The following is a 16,982-nucleotide window of genomic DNA, read 5'->3' as shown; positions in this document are numbered from 1 at the left end:
ATACTACTGTAAGTACAAGCACTATATGGACATCACATTTCATGAAGCCTTTGCAGCATGTGCTGTTGCTTGAATATAAATACCTTGAAAAAACAAGAGACAAGAGGCATTTATCAAAACAGAAGCAGTTGGCTTAATTCAACAGAACAACAAGGAGAACATTTACAGGTGCACGGTCTGAGGACGGTCTCAATTTACATATGGCCATGTCTGAACTGGGGTGGCAGAGTGGGCTAAAGAACGGTGATGGATTAAACCCAGATCAGTTGACTGGGGGTGAGTGCTTGCAATGTTCAACACTCCGTCCATCATTTCCTTCGGTTTTTGCTTTGTTCGCCATAAGTTGGCAGGGTATGCTCAGACGTGAGTCCCTTGCTCACTTTGCCACTGGATTCAAGCAAGCCTGTCTGAAGATGGCTGAAATGCTAGAAACCGGTCCTAGGAAGCTTGTTTCCGGTCCAGGGAAGACATGGCTTGGCAGTTCGGGCTGGACTGTTCCCATGAGGCACAGGGTCAGACTGATTTGCATATGGCCATGTCTGAACTGGGGTGGCAGAGTGGGCTAAAGAACGGTGATGGATTAAACCCAGATCAGTTGACTGGGGGTGAGTGCTTAAAATGTTCAACACTCCGTCCATCATTTCCTTTGGTTTTTGCTCAATTTACAATCAGGTCTGCGGCCTCTTATTATACAGTTCATCGTGGACAATAAAGTATTTCTTGAGGTCCATCTATGTTAAGGAATATAAGCTGCTGCCTTTGGAGTCATAAATTAATTGTCTAATGGAAAGTACAGGTGGGCTTCAACAAGTGGCTAGTGAGTAACTTATCCAGATGTCCGGCATGGGGAGCGTCTGGTCACTGTATGTGCTGTGTTCTGATTGGCTATATGTTCATAACTCATGTGGCATCTGATGTTATGGTGTTTTGGGAGCGAATATACCCCTCCAGACATGTGTGCTTAATTGGGGCAGCACACTGTACTACAGCCTTGCGTTCAGGTACAGTAATCTACAGCTGAAAGTGTTCATAGGCATGCTGAGTACACCACATGGCACCAGGCATCCTCGTCTTCTCCCCCTCCTAGTGCACAGGGGCACTGTGGTGGTGCCATAGGCTGAGCTCAGTGTTTCTAAAGGCGCATGGGTTCTATTCTGTTATGGCCATTGTCCCCTTGGGCCTTACCCATGTTTCCTGATTTGTCTCAGGGTTCCCAACGGGCGAGTGAGAGTGGAATCACGACTTTCTTCCTCCTCCAATACTTTTTGGGCTATGAAAGCTTTTTCCCTTTTTCCCTTTTTGTTGCCTTAAGTAGAAGACGGTGTGAATGATGTACCCACTGCCCAACAGATTCGCAAAGATCCAAGAGTTTTTTCATATTCTCCAAGACTGCCTCAGTGAAAGCAGTCAAGTTGACAGGGCTAGTCTCCGCTTGTCTACCTGTGATGTGGTGGTGTTTTATTGACAGGGGTCCCAGGGAAGGGGCTCCAGGGGAGGAGCAGGCCCTAGTCTAATTGTTGGAGAACTGGATGGTCATTTTTAATTTGGTCATCGAGTATCACCCTAATAGATTGGTTGGGGACGAGGGAAAATATATTAGCTGTCCTCTCAGGCGACTACCTCCTATATCCAGTTTGAGGGGTTTCTTGTCACCATACCCAATAACCCTTGCATAACCATGGTGTATTTTGATAAGGGGACTATCCCTTCCCTTAAGCATGGGCTTGTCACCCCATGTCTATTAGGAAGCTGTATGGTGCATTGTTCATGTGTACTGTGACTACAGGTTCTTCTTCTGGACAGCCCATGGTTGACAGGTGTGTGGTTGTGTGCCTTTTCTTCTTTGCGCATCAGTTCCTGATTTTCCCCCTTGGTTAACGGGGCACATGCTGTAGCCTCAACCTCATCATCAGTTGACGGGGAACAGAGGCTCCTTTCCTCACCCTTACTTGCTGTGCTACTATCTAGAACCACAACACATCTCCCTATCAATTGTATAGGTTCACTCAACCCAGTGGGAGTGCATGTTCTCCATGCTGCTGAGTTTCTATGTGTTGGATGTGGTAGACTGGGGGTCAAGCTTTTGGGGACTTTTGTGAGGGACTTGAGTTGCACTGGAACCTGGTTTACATGTGTTTAAAGGGGAATCCATGATAGTTTTTGTTGTTTTGTGGAAAAAAATACCAGTTAACTCTTTTTGGGGAGTCTTTGTTTTGATCTGATGATGGGGACAAACATACCTGGTGCACTCTGACAGTTTTACGTATGATGAGCTTAGTGCTATCTACAGAAGCATCAAGCAATTCAATATGAACATTTCAGTAAACACAGATGACAATGCATCTGAAGGGTTTGTGACATAGATACAAATGATGCAATAAAAACAGTATATGCTCAATGTCAACTTTTCGTAAAATACAGTTTCCAATGAATAACAGCACCCTCATGAAGTATAAATAAAAACATAGGCAGGAAAAACATGAAACATTAGGACAGTATCTGCTTGATATTAATTTGTGTACTATATACAATTTGCAAAAAATAGTAACAAATGCAAAAAGAACAATTGATGGACATCTGTGCCTAAATCCATCGTTTTTTTGCTCACCATGCCACTCTAGTTTGAACCCAGCCATATGCAGATCAGTCTTGACCCTGTGCCCAATGGGAACAGTCCAGCCCGAACTGCCAGGCCAGGTCCTCCTTGGACTGGAAGCAAGCACCCTAGGACCAGTTTCGTGGTTTCATCCCTCATCAGCCAGGATAGCTTGACTCCAGTGGCATGGAGAGCATGGGACCCATGTCTGGGCATACCCGTCCCACTCGGGGTGACAAATGCAAAAAGAACAATCGATGGACAGAATGCAGAACAATATCATACATTCACCTCAGTCCAAAGTTCTGGGCCTAAACCCACCCTTTATTGCTCACCTTGCCATTCCAGTTTGAACCCTGCCATATGCAAATCAGTCTTGACCCTGTGCCCAATGGGAACAGTCCAGCCAGAACTGCCAGGCCAGGTTCTCCCTGGGCTGGAAGCAAGCATCCTAGGACCGGTTTCGTGGTTTCACCCTTCATCAGCCAGGATAGCTTGAATCCAATGGCATGAAGAGCACAGGCCTGCATGTGCAACAGTGTCTGCCACGCCTGCACAGTGATGGCCAGTGAATCAAAAAATATGTAGGCGCCTGGAAACTGGTTGGGAAAGTGTCTGGGGTAATATGAGTGGTGCTGCCGCGACCCTCTCCAAGTGCAAGAAAGGTGTGTCATGAAGGCCATGAATCCAATAATGAGCAAATGTGCTGTTTGCTGCTCTGTAGTATTTCTCCAGATCCGGAGCGCCCAGCCCCCCCAGCTAATAGGGCAAAGTGAAAGACTCCCACCGTATCTGGGGTTGCTTCCTGGACCAAGCCAGCCTGATTAACTGTGTGCGCAATTGTATAAACAGGCTACACGGTAATAGAATTGGTATATTTTGGAATAGGAAGAGAGATTGGGGGAGAACCACCGTCTTCATTATGGCAACCCTCCCCATTAACGATAGCGGGAGCCTGATCCCTTTGTCCACATCCTCAACCAGTTTTTGCATAGCCCTCCTGTAATTTTCCTGGATGCCTACCGCAGGGTCGGTATGAATCTTTATGTCTAAATATCGCACCGCCTCAGTGGTCCATTGCAATGGGAACTCCACGGTCAGTGCTGTGGTGGCTGAAGTAAGTGGAAATATAATAGACTTGTCCCAGTTAATTTGCAACCCCGAATACCCACCAAACTGGACTACCTTGCATAGTATGGGGGACAGATTATCTTCTGGGTTACGTATATAGAGCAGAGTATCATCCGCATAGGCCGCAATGTTCAGTGTATACTCAGGGAACCCCAGTCCTCTATGCGCATGATATTCACAGATGGCACAGGCCAATGGCTCAGCGGCTATCGCATTCAGCAGGGGGGACAGCGGGCAACCCTGCCTCATGGCTCGTGTGATGTTAAATGAGTTTGAAACAGTATCACCAATCCTAACCCTGGCAGTGGGCGATGTGTATAACACCGACACTAGGCGCAGAAAAACCTCCCCAACACCTATTTTATGAAACACTGCAAGCATAAACCCCACTCCACAGAGTCAAAAGCTTTCTCGGCATTGAGAAATACTGCCGCAGCCTTGACATCGGGGTTCAATCTCTGCACCACTCCAAATAATGTCCTTAAGTTCTGTGACAGATTGCGACCAGGGACAAAACCAGCCTGCTCAGGGCGAATAATGCCTGGCAATGATAGGGCTAGCCTATTGGCTAATATATTCGCGTAGATTTTGGCATCTACATTTAGTAGGGATAGGAGCCTATATTAGACAGGGGGACATAATTCCTGATTCTGCCATCTCTTCATAAAGCATTTTGAGGCAGGGGAGCAATAAGTCTTGGAATTCTTTGTAGAAGGCACGGTTGAGCTCATCTTCCCCCGGAGCCTTCCCTGCTGCCATGCTACGTAGCCCATCTTTAATCTCATCTGTTTTTAGGGGCGCCATCAAGTGCTCTCTATGCTCTGTCACTAGCCACGGCATTTTAATATATGACAAATACTCCTCAACGGCAACGCTATTGGTCGGGATTTGTGATGTATATAAAGACTGATAGTAAGAGCAAAAGTGGTCCGCTATTTCCTCAGTGGTGTGCAGAGAAAGTCCATTGTTGTCCATCATGCCTAATCATCTTATCTAGCTCTCTCTTAGGCTGTAATATCCCGGCTAACGTGGTGCCAGGTCTTTTCTACTCCCCATAACGGCGTGCTGTGGCATACTTCCCCATATGCTTTAGTTCCTCGTTTGCAGTGTTCGTAAACTCCAATAGTTACTCCTTAAGATCTGTAGTGGCTACGTGTCATCGCCAAGTGTGTCTCCTGTATAATAGCAATAGCCAAACAGTGTCTCTTTGAGTAGGCTGCCACTCTCCGAAATTTCCTGCTGTCATTTAAACCACAAACGTTCCAGGTCATGAGATGTAAGGATTGTTCCTTCCCGCTCTCAGATGTCATTGCGCGAGCATGTCAACCATGAAAGATGGACCCATGTACATACGTCCTGGCTATTGCTGAAATGCTGCAACTCGTCTCTTAAACAGCGTACAGCCATATCTACAAAAATAAACCTCCCACCCACGCCACGTAAACCCACAACTCCCGTGGCTACTTCGTACTCCTCCCCATAACCCCTTTAGCAGAACAAAACACCCACACCCACAAACAAGATAGTGTGATACACTTGGGGGCAGATGTTGCCATCTTTTCTAAAGTCCCTCACCACCATATCTCCGCACTTGAGTGCTGTCACACAAATAAGCAATGCTGTGAGGGGCACTACGATGTAGCCAAGTGGCGAAATGAATGCAGTAACCTCGGCCTATTATTCCACCCACTATACAGAAAAATTATGGACATTGAGTATGACATAATTAACAGCTCAGTAGTACTTACAGTGATAATCTACACCTGGACAGTGGAAAACTACACATGAACTATGCCTTCCATCCACATTCGTAATCTACTATTCCCACTGCGCCGGAGTCTCATGGGATTTTGGCTGCGTACTAAACACATAGTCGCTGTATTGTCCATATCATTGCCGATTTCAGTGTCTCTCAGTCTTCACCTTCTCCATCTGTACCCGGAGTGTCGTCCGTGCAGGGCTGGGAAGTGGTCAGTAAACCTCGGTGCTTCAAACACTGCTCCTTGTCTGTAAGAAAGCGCAGGACTGCGTTGGGGTCTGTGAAGAAGTGTACCTTACCGTCCATTCTGACCCTAAGTTTGGCATGATATAGCATACTATATTCCAGGTTCAGCTCTCGTAATCTCTTTTTGGCGGGAGTGAAGAGCCATCTCACCTCTTGTACTTGCATCGTGAAGTCCGGGAATAGCGATATCTCTGCACCATCATGTCGAAGGGTCCCCAGTTCTCGCGCCTTTCGCAAAGCTGCATCCTGGTCCCTGTAGTTTATATGGTCTAGGGGGTGCCCCAGGGACCGGGCAAGGCTCCAGGGATCGATGCGCCCGCTCCACGACGAATATTTATGAGAAAGTGTCCTGACCTAGAAGCGTGATGAGCAGCTGCTCCACATGTTGTTCCATGTTTCTAATGTTGGATGACTCCGGTACTCCCAAAATACGAATATTGTTCCGTCTCGATCTCGCTTCGAGATCCTCTGCCTTGGCTTGTAGCGTTTGCAGGATCTTATCTCTTTCTTTTTCCGTCTCAGCATCCGCCCGTATGACATGTACCATGTCAGATATTCACTGCTCCGCGGAGTTGAGCCTATCCCCATGCTTATCAAGACGCTCTGATATCCTATCCATACGGAATGACAGTGCATCAATTTTACTATCGATTTTAGAGAGACTTTGCTGGATAATATGCAAAGCCTGTTTCACGTCTATGTCTGTTGTTGCGTCTTGGTCATCAGATGCAGCATCCTGCTCGGCAGCTGAGGGATCCCGAAATCTTGGGATTTTGCAGGGCTCAAATGGCAGTTTTGACTGGCTCTTGTTTGATTTACCCATGCTGCAGCAGAGGAATTCACAGAAGGGGCACACTTTCTAGGCTGTTGCGCTGGCACCACACAAAACCCCCGCTGTGGAGATGCAATCAACATGCCAGCAGTGTTATGTGCTCTTAGGTAGCCCACTTGATCAACCCTCCAGTTTACAGCATTAGCTACTCACGCGTGGTAATTTAGGTCACAGTTCTCGCCACACCAGGCCGTATAAGCACCAAAGCGGCCCTATATTAAGCGAGTACCTTCCCAACAGTAAGCAGCATTATTATGGAGGCACATCGCTCCTCAAGGCTCCACCATCAGCACATGCTCGTCGTATGTTCACACTGGATTGCTAGTATGAGATGCAGGCAGGGTAGCAGGAGGCAACGTGTTCCAGCAGCTTTGGCAAGAAGACGCCTAATTAAAAAGTCGAAGGAGGGGCCGCTCAAGGGATCTCAATCGTGAGCCCAGAGGGCGCCGCTCACAGCACCAGATTGCCAAGTCCCGCTCTCCGACGATGACAAGTCCCTGCGCTGATGCGGTCTCACCAGCCACCTGATTCCCGTGCCTCAATGATGGTCAGGGGCAGTGTCCCCAGGGAGCGGGGGCGCTCACAGGCCGGTGAAGCGAGACCGCCCACAGCGCCGATGGATCCCTTCCACGGGCGCCACATCACGAACTCCAGCCTCCACAGCAAATGCCGGACCACATCCCCTTCTGATGTCCATGGCCCAGCAAGCCTCTACTCGGTCCAGTGTAGCGCGGCACCCAAAAACCTTGAGCCGCAGCGTGCGGGGGGTTGCCAGCGTTCCTCTCGCCCAAGATCAGGATGAAAGCAATTGCTGCCTAGCACAGAGGCCTCACTCTCCCATGCACCGCCGCAGCCGCTGCCACTGGGGGCTCTCACCGCACAGCTTCAATCTCGGGACCGCATAGCTCCTCTGAAAACCCTCATCAGCAGCAAATTAGCAACCTCGCTTGCGAGGGTCCCAGGGTCTGAGGACTGTCTCCATTTACAATCGGTCTGCGGCCTCTTTTTATACAGTTCATTGCGGACAATAAAGAATTTGCAGAGGTCCATGTGTGGCAAGAAATGTAAGCTGCTGCTTTAGAAGTAAGCCTGGGCGGAGTTCACGGAGTAAGTGCAAAACAAACTCCACCACGCTATGCAAAGCTCAGCAAGTGGTGGAGTGCATTAGATATATGCTGTTCGTGTTGATTTTCAGTGCTGTGTGTCCGCACTGTGTAATCATCGTGAATGGTACCATGTACAGCGCAAGTGGGCGCTGCTTTTTTTCTGCCACTCGCGTATATTTTTACTCAAGTGGCAGCTTTCTCAACGAGAACAAGCAGTTTCTCAATGCAAGCAGTCACGAGCATACGTGACCACTCGCAATGAGAAATCCAACCACCTGCGTTGAGAATTTTTGCCGGGAGGTTGATTTTCCACGCTCGTGCTCACCAACTTGACCTTGACGATGGCGAACGAGGAAAAACATTGCTCTTCTTGTTGCCTGTCAGCCAATCACTGTCCGAGGCTTTCCTGGGAACAGGAACGCTCCTCGTCTTCTCACACAAATACTGTAGTCCACAGACATCAATGTTACTCTTTCAACTAAATTATAACAATGTGTGCTCACATGGAATTTACCTAATTCAGGCTTACTTTCCAATAGGTAAACTTTAACCTTCTAATATCAAGTTTCCAAACAATAGTCTTTGTAGCAGTTGAAACATCTGTACTAATAAAGAGAAAACATTTTGCAGAATCATCATTGATGGGGAAAACCAAGTAGGTTAGAAAGTCAAGCTTATGTTTTAAACTCTACATTTCAATGTCTGAACTCTTCATTACCCCATTACACGACAAATGTTAGTTATGTATATACAGTGGTCTTTGTGTAGGTAGAAATATTCAGCGGAAATACTTGAAACTATATAAGTAACCTATTAGTTATTATAAAAACATGCTCATAGGAAGGTCAAGAAACAAACTTTTTATATGCGTATTTAGAATTTTCTATTCATGTTTGTTTTTCAAGCAGCATTGCTTCAGTCATTTGAGGCCTAGTGTGAGTAAATAGGATAGCTTACAGTGTTATGCTTTCTAAACACACTATTTTCATTAAAGCTTGCACTTTCATTTTGCACATTTTTTTACAACCAGCTACTTACTTGCTAATTTTAAATCTCTTCTTTCTCACCTGCAGTTGCTAGAAGTGATCTATTCTCATCATAAACCTAGAAACATTCATGCCCCCACTATCACTGCCCTAACAGCGATGCTATTAGTGAGCCAAGCAAAAAGTCAAATGTCTTATGTCCCTATATTTGATCTAGTATGTTTCTATAGCTGGAGTAACATTATAGACGTTTGCTTTTGTTCAGCACACACCCCACATTGATGTATTTCAAGGTCCCTCATTTTGTGATGAAGGAAAGGGAGAGAGAAAGATAGGTAGGGAGGGAGGTAAAGAGATAGAAAAGGGAGAGAGAGAGAAATTTGATGATGTATGGAAAGAGCGATATGGAGCAAAAGGATGAAGGTAGGTGGCTGTGTTTGAACATGTTTTCCAGGGCTGCGTTAGGTTTCCCTGACTGGCCCTGACTACAACACGGTAGGGTAGCTCACTGGGCACAGTCTATGAAGATGATGAAAGTTAGCCAATGGACTGTTTCCTAATGGTTGTATTTATCTTTATACAGTGCCCTGTACCTCACAATGAAAGACCCTGACAAAGGAATAAAGGAGTTAACGTTGGAAAAGGATAAGAAAGTGTTCAATCACTGCTTTACAGGTAAAGAAAAGGCCCTTCAATGCCCTTCTTCGATGGCAAACTGTGCAATCTGCCTTTCTGTTACATTGAATGCATACAAATAAAATAGAACAGAGGCAGGTGATCTAAAGCTCGATAACACCAGAAATGGCTGGAACATTCTGCTCGACTGCATTGTCAGTACTGATGAAAGCTAACACTGCATGTGGTGATCTAATGACAAAAAAAGACAGGTTGCCAAAAATATACATTTCCGCAGACGCCAATGGATATTGTGCTTTGCATAAAACTCCTTTTATGGCTATTTTTTCCTTTGTATTGATTATATTTATTTTCATTTTTAACAGGGAAAATTTTACCTGACCCTGAAATTATAGAACAAAAAACCTCCATGCTTTTTCATGGAAACGAGCTATGCCATACTATGCCACCGTTTCTTAAAGAGTTGTGCTTTTATTCTACTTTTATGTTCTTCAAATGAATCCTAATTGCTTTCACTACATCCAAGGTATGTAACAGTCTGATCTAATCTGGTTTGGACAAACAACCAGAAGTATCACTTCTTGCTGTTCCCATAGCCAATCTCGGGACCATTGATCTTGAAAAATGTTCAAATCTGGAGGACGGCAGGGATCCCAACTCCCCCCAATCTACCATTTGATGTTATTGCTACCAGTAAAAACTTAAGAAAATATTTTTCGAATGCCACTTCTAAAGATTTGATTGTCCATGACTGCAAAAAGACTAGTAGAAAATCCAAACCTGGAGAATGATTTCTAACTCTTAGGCCCGATTATTAGTGGATGGGTGTTTTTTGGCCCCCACACAAATTCCTGCTTGCGCAGGGATGAGGATTCCGAGTTGGGTGTTATTTAATACACCCAGCAATCACATTTAAATGTAATAAATGTTATTAAATTTAACTGGTCAAGCCTGTCGAAATTTAACAGGGGAAAAGGGCACTGTATTTACCACACTATGCAGATTTTGGTGCATTAAGCACTAAACTCCACGTTATTCCCCCAAAAAACTCAGAATAGGCACCATTGATCGCAACCAATAAATAATGTATCCAAGTGTTCCGTATTCGTAATCAAGCCTTAGTATTAGCAAGTCAAACCCTTGAATTACCATAATATCAGGATCTATCCTGCTGAGAAACTTCCCATAGTGACCTTAAACCCTTAATCACAACCTAAAGGAATGTTAAGTCAGTACAGCTAAACCAAGGTCAAAATCCTCCAGTGATAACTCCAAAATGAATTCAGCACCATTATAAACTGGAAATAATACCCTTCGTGAACACCACTTACAGTAAGAAGGTTAATGAGGCTCAGATGTGTTTGTTTGGACTCTCTTCTCAATGCTTGAATTGTCAGTGAGATATCCAATCTGACAAAGTTAGACAAAACATCGAATTCAACATTAAGGGACGATGACGTAGAGAGTAAGATATCATAAGAAAGAACCATTCACTGTCAATAACTAATTTCCACAACAGATGAAACTAAGGTCTTCTTGACAATGAGGGAGGAACCATTATTAAATAAGGCCCTCCCTCTATATCTTGGTTAAAACCATCAGAATCCGAGAATGGGATGTAATGTGTGTAAAGACTAACTTGGCTAAAGGTCCATGACGGCATCTGTCTCCAGTTATCCTTCTTCCAGAATCGTCAAGAAGAAGTGAACAATGAAAGTGTACCAATGACTTGAAAAATAACTGAACCTGTTGTACCAAATTTCTGGCATATCTCCTGAAATACTAGATGAGCTAAGAACAAATGTGGAAGGGTGGAATATTCTAATAAAGTTTCTAAACTCCCATTGTCACATCCTGCTTATATGAACATCCTTATGAGATTGCAGATATATTTCTGCCCATGAGAGAATCCAAAGCCCTGTGACTTACCTGGCATGTTCCCTGACTGAACCACCAGATGAGAACTGTGTACCTAAATGGGTAAAGACTTGAATTTTTTTTCAAACTTCCCTCATTTTCCTCCAACTGGGGAAATGTTTCCACTCTTTCACTGACCATAAACCCCAGACTGAGCGATCACCTTGATCTCGAAGCCATTCTTTTGCTGAGGCACAGTTCTATTAGACTACCAGGGACAACTTGAGTCAATGTTTGTTCGCTCTGTTTGGAGGAAGAAATACCATTCCCATGTCTGTGCAGAACCAAGCCTCTATATACTTCAGACTCTGTGAGAATTGAACTCTTGCTGACTATGAATCCATAACTCTGGAGAAGATGAACTGTCCTTTGAACTGTCTTGAAAGCTTGACACCTAGATGTGGATATACCAACAGGTCATATAGGTAGGACTGAATCTGCACATCTGCATGTGATAAAGCCACTAAAGGAGGCTGTACCTTCGGTGAAGCCCTCACAAGCCCATATTCTCCCCACTTTGTTGAAACCAGGAACAGGTACAGTTACTAAGATTTTCTTTGGAATTAATTACTGCATATTCTATTTCAGAGCCACTAAATTTCTTTTGTCATGTGGCTGAGGAGTTTATATTGCTCCAGAATCTGGAGGAATTGAGCCACACTCTATTGTACCATAACTCAGCATTCCTTCCAGATCCCATCTGCCTATTATTGAATTGCTTGCAATATAATTAAAAAGAATGAGTCTGCCACCTACTGAACCTGATTCCAAATGAATCCCTGCATAATAAGCAGCACCATCAATTATCTCTATTGACTTATGTTCCTATCTCTATTGACTTCTGTTCTTTGTCTGGAAGATGAGTGATTTCTACCTGACTGCAACTGAGAATGATTCCCCCCTAATCAAATCTTCTCTGGCAAGATTGTTTTTGTCAAAAAACTTGGAGTGATGTTTGATGGGCTGAATAGGTTTCAGATTCTTGAGTGATCTCTGAACTACTGCCTCAAGATCATCTCCAAATAATTTTCTACCTGAAAGAGACTTTCTTAATAAGCAAGCCTTCTGAGTAGCATCTGACTTCTAGCCTCTCATGTGAAGATGCCATCTGGCTGCTCTCACCCTACTCCATGCCATTGCTGTGACTTTTAAGTGACCAAGCAGTATATCAAACATGAATTTTGTTTGAACCCCCGTTTGAGTGAAGATTTGAGAAAAGACTTCATTTTCCTGAATCACAAAAGAAAGTGACTAGACATCTGTTATTAAAGATTGGGAAGTAGGCACCGCAGTTTTTCAAAAATTAAAACCCACCGGTTTAGTCTCTAGTTTGAGCTGTAAATGCGTTCCTATTTATTCCTCTGTCTTCCCTTTTTATACCCTCCTTTAGTTTCTTCCTCCACTGATTCTCTCTTTTCTTCTTCTCATTCTTCTTCTCCCTCTTTCCTATGTGCCCAGTTTTTGCATGCTCTTTCTCACCTCTGACCTTCATCCTATTATCTCTGTCTATTGCCCCATTATTCTCTTCCCTATCTCCAGCGCACTTATCTCGGCAGCCTCCTCCTGCTCTTACCTGAGGCTATCGCGGGGTAGCGATCGCAGGAATCGCCACCCCCGCTATTACATGCGGCCGCAGGGACCGCCATGGGTGGCCAATGGTCTAGCTACACTACTGCTCAGATCTCTACAACTTTCTTCTTTTATAACACACCACTCTATTTTCCACCTAGACCAAACCCCTCTATTGTGCTCATTCACTTCTCTAACCCTTCTCTGCTTCACCTCCCACTTCTACTTTTCTCTCATCTTCCTTTTAATAAGTTATCTTCTGCATGCATCCTACCTGGACGACTGGTTTATGTTGAAATATTAGATTCATTATTTTTCTCCACTTTCCCAGTGAGGAGATTCCCATTCTCCAATCTTGTTTTACTTGTAAAGGGCACTGCCATCCTGTTTAGGCTGCGTCATGCTGTATACAAACCTGCAATAAATAAATAAATAAATAAATACTTGCTCTCACAGCAAGTCGCATATCTGCATAGTCCCTCTTGAGTGTGGATTCTGCTTTTTAATCTACTGCCCAGTGAGATTGCCCACCTGTTGATCTTCCATTGCCCTCAGTGGGAAGTCCATTTTTCTCCCATTGCAATTGGATAAAGCTGACCCATAAATCTCAGAACCAATGCTCCATCTGAGTACTTCTATTCTCCCTTCAACCAATTCTGGATTGATCAGTTGCTTTGAAAAGGATGGTCTATCAAATTGGTAAACAACTCCCAACTTGTCCCTGGTTGCTGATCTTGTGATAACTGAAGATTGACAGGTAGCCTACAACACCTACCACCACCTGTAATTCATACTTTTGGGTAATTCTTGTCTCCGGAAATACTTCATCCTCACCATAATCAAAGTAAGGGCATGATGATCCATTTCCTCAAGGCTAGAATTAGAATGATTTGCCATCTAATCAGATCTCTGTTAAGATTATTTGCAAGATTATTTGTTTCTGTCAAAGCACTTGGAGTGATTCTTGAAGGGCTGAGTATGTTTCTGATTTTTGAATGATCTGTGAAGTACTGACTCTAGATTATCTCAAAATACTTCTTTCCCTGAAATAGGGAATATCAGCAACCAAGCCTTCTGAATGCTATCTAACTTCCAACATTTCAAGTGCTGCCACCCTACCCAATGCCATTGGTGTGGCTTTTAATTGATCAAACAATATATCTGACTGGTATTTTTGGCTGAACCCCCATTTGAGTAAAAAATTTAGAAAGCCTTCATCTTCCTAAATCACCTAAGAAAGTGACTGAAAATCTTTTATTAAAGATTGTGTTGTGTGCAGATTTAGATTCTGTATATAGGTTTCCCGATTTATGCCCTTATATAGGTACAATTCACATTGCCCTTATTTGGACATAGAAATCCGGCCCTTATTTAGACATTGTCCGTACAAACCAAATACAGGCATGGCCATCTACATCCGTCCATCCACATCACAACGAATTCTTGGAAAACCAGACCCTTAAGCCTTTAGGAATTTCCCTAAGCTTGAATATTGATTTCTCCAAGAACTCATTAAGTATGCATGAACATCTATTCCTTAGGGTTTCATTCATGACGTTCCTCTGCCCGACTTTTACGTCAATACTGGCATTCCTAGACACCTTCAAGGTATAAATATACCAGCACTTGCCTTGGCAAATTGCCGTTCCCGGAGGATTCGATCCAACCCAGACTATGCGGTTTGCCACGGCAAGTTCAGAAGGAGATCGAGTTCCAGCCTTATGCACTGACCTGACTCTGCTATCCTCCTCGCAGAGAATCCAGCTCCAGTGCTCTCTGACTTCCCTTGCGGGGGGTTAGACTATCGAGTCCAGAAAAGAGATTCCAACCTCTCTTATTCTCAGGTATGGAGCTGACTAGAACTTAGAGAAACTTTTGGCAACTCTTGGCTAGACTAAAATATAGCTAGCTATACTTTAGAAACAGCACCTGCTTCAAACCTCGTACCACACTTAGGTTAGGTACACTGGGGTAGAACAATTTAGAAGCATCAGATGAGTATCACATTTTAGCATTATGTTATTTATGTATGTATTTTGATTAATATATGTCATAGCTACAAACCATTCTATTGCACTATTATTTTATCTTACTGCTAACCTCATACATATTGTACCCCGCAGTCTGTCTTACAATTGTAGCAATTCATATTTCTTGCATGAGAAATAAGACTGTTCAATAAACCCTTTTATTGAAACGCCCGTCTAGCTATTTCTGTGCAACTTTGTAGAAACAAAGCATGCACGATTGACTGAGTGAAACTGTTATCTATTGTTTCCACGATTCTAAGACTGTTCCGATTCTAAAGGGAAACAAAGTTGTCATGTTTATGCGGTTGTCAGAGACTAATTCCTTCTTGTATATTCGAGAAGTTTCTAGTGATCTCTGAGTTAGCTGGTACACACAAGTAATTAAGTTTAATATACTCGATAGAGACATACTGACCTTATTCGTCTGTCAAATCTATAGTGTGTGTTATTCCAATGCCCAGAGCCAATCAGGGATATAGGAACTACACTACAATTGGGAAATGGACATTACACTTGTGAAGAAAATAATGTGTCTGTATCACCAAACTCTGCATTGACCGCAAAAAGAACCAGTGTAATTCAAGGTTCTTTGTCTGATACTTCTTGCCTTTCTTACGATTTCAGCTGTTCTTCTAGGGGAACTATAAGATTATATGTTGTAGTAAGATCCTTTTTTGCTTCGAACATTGAACCATTTTAACCAATGCTTGTCCCTGGTTTTAAATCAAAAGTGGCACTGTCGCGATCAAGAACACGCTGCCTACCTCCTTTTTTTAAATTTTACAGAGCACGAACTTGACCTGAATCGGGTATCAGAGCGCTTTACATAGCACCAGTTGCATTACATGAGAACACATTCATTTTTTGTTAGGCACAGGGAGATTATGTGATTTGCCAAGAATCACAGGATGTTCAGCGTCATTGTCGAGACTCGAACCCAGTTCCCCAGATTTGAGGTCGACTGCCCTAGCCGTTAGGCCAACTCCTCTCTCCTTATGCAGCATTTGTAATATTCCCTACTTTACAAAACGTGAAGAACCTGGTTGTTCTTTAATCTGTTCTTCCCTGAAGATTCTTTCACATGGAGATGAGCTCTCTGTTTTTCTTAGAACCAAGAACCCATGTTTAAGTGAAAGTGCTCCATATAAGAATATCTTTGTTTACTCGTAAGATGTCAAGCGGGGTAGGAAGCTTCAGGAATTTTTGGGATCACAGCACCATTTAGGCTATCGTATTTTACTCACACTCTTTACTTTTTTTATGCACCTTTGCCTTTGGTAGAGTATTATTTTCGATGCAACTCATTTAATTTCTGCCACTTTGTCTGGCATTGTGCTATCTTGCCAGAAGTGTTCCTTTCAGAATGCAATTAGCATATCTTGATTTTAAAAGTGCACATTTTATGAACTGCAGTGTGTGCGCTCTCCAACGCAACACATGTGAAATATAGGTCACATTTACTCTTTGTTAAAACATGCATTAGGAAGAACTTGTTTAATTGAAATGCCTTGTGTGCAGTTTATGGTTTTGTAATCAAATCCAGAACCAAAAACTTATGCCTCCTCCCCAGTTTCCAGTTGAAGTTGCTGTGGAGTAAAGCGAAACCACATTATTCACGAGTGTGTCTGCTGTGTGTGACTGGAATTAACCCTTCTTGCCTGCCCGTGAACACTGAGGCATTTCTGGCAAGGGTGTGCGCAATTTGGGAGGCTAGAAACCCCTCCCCCCCCTTCATAGTAGGGTGACAAAGTGCCCTCAATTTGCTCCTATACTACAGTTTTTTTCAACATCTGGGCTGTCGTTTTTTTTTTTTTTTTTACATTTAGCAGAAAATTCGTTTTCAGAGAAGGTCGACGGGACAAAGAGAGAGACACGTTCCAATGTGTTTTAGAGCAGAATTACGTAGCAGTCCCAAACAGACCTCAATTTACTTATCACAGATAATACTGTGTTTCAACGTAGCATTTAATTTCCTTTAGTGCCACAATATCTGTGCTTTCAATATTAATCAATGCTATCAGTTAAGTCATTCTTCAATGCTGGGTCATACAAATTGTAGTCCTACTTCTATGTTTTTGGAATGACTCATAGTTTTGGTCACCCTATCTCATGGCCACCTGGGTTTTTGCCTGTAGGCATTGGGCAGTTAGGTATATTTCTTGGTAGCTCGGAGC

The 16,982-nt window shown here is 43.6% G+C and overlaps 1 protein-coding gene across 1 annotated transcript in view; it reads left to right on the top strand.

Annotated features, from left to right (window-relative positions):
• The window catches only part of PLEK (pleckstrin), a 392,598-nt gene that overhangs the window by 222,768 nt on the left and 152,848 nt on the right, over positions 1–16,982 (top strand). Inside the window, exon 4 of the mRNA XM_085612714.1 lies at positions 9,240–9,331. Within this exon, the coding sequence (XP_085468840.1) occupies positions 9,240–9,331 (92 nt within the window). The remainder of the gene's footprint in view (positions 1–9,239; positions 9,332–16,982) is intronic.

The sequence above is a fragment of the Triturus cristatus genome, chromosome 6, assembly GCF_964204655.1.
Source record: "Triturus cristatus chromosome 6, aTriCri1.1, whole genome shotgun sequence".
NCBI classification, from domain to species: Eukaryota; Metazoa; Chordata; class Amphibia; order Caudata; family Salamandridae; genus Triturus; species Triturus cristatus.
The sequence above is the reverse complement of the archived record's forward strand: the minus strand, read 5'-3'. Positions and strand labels throughout refer to the sequence as shown.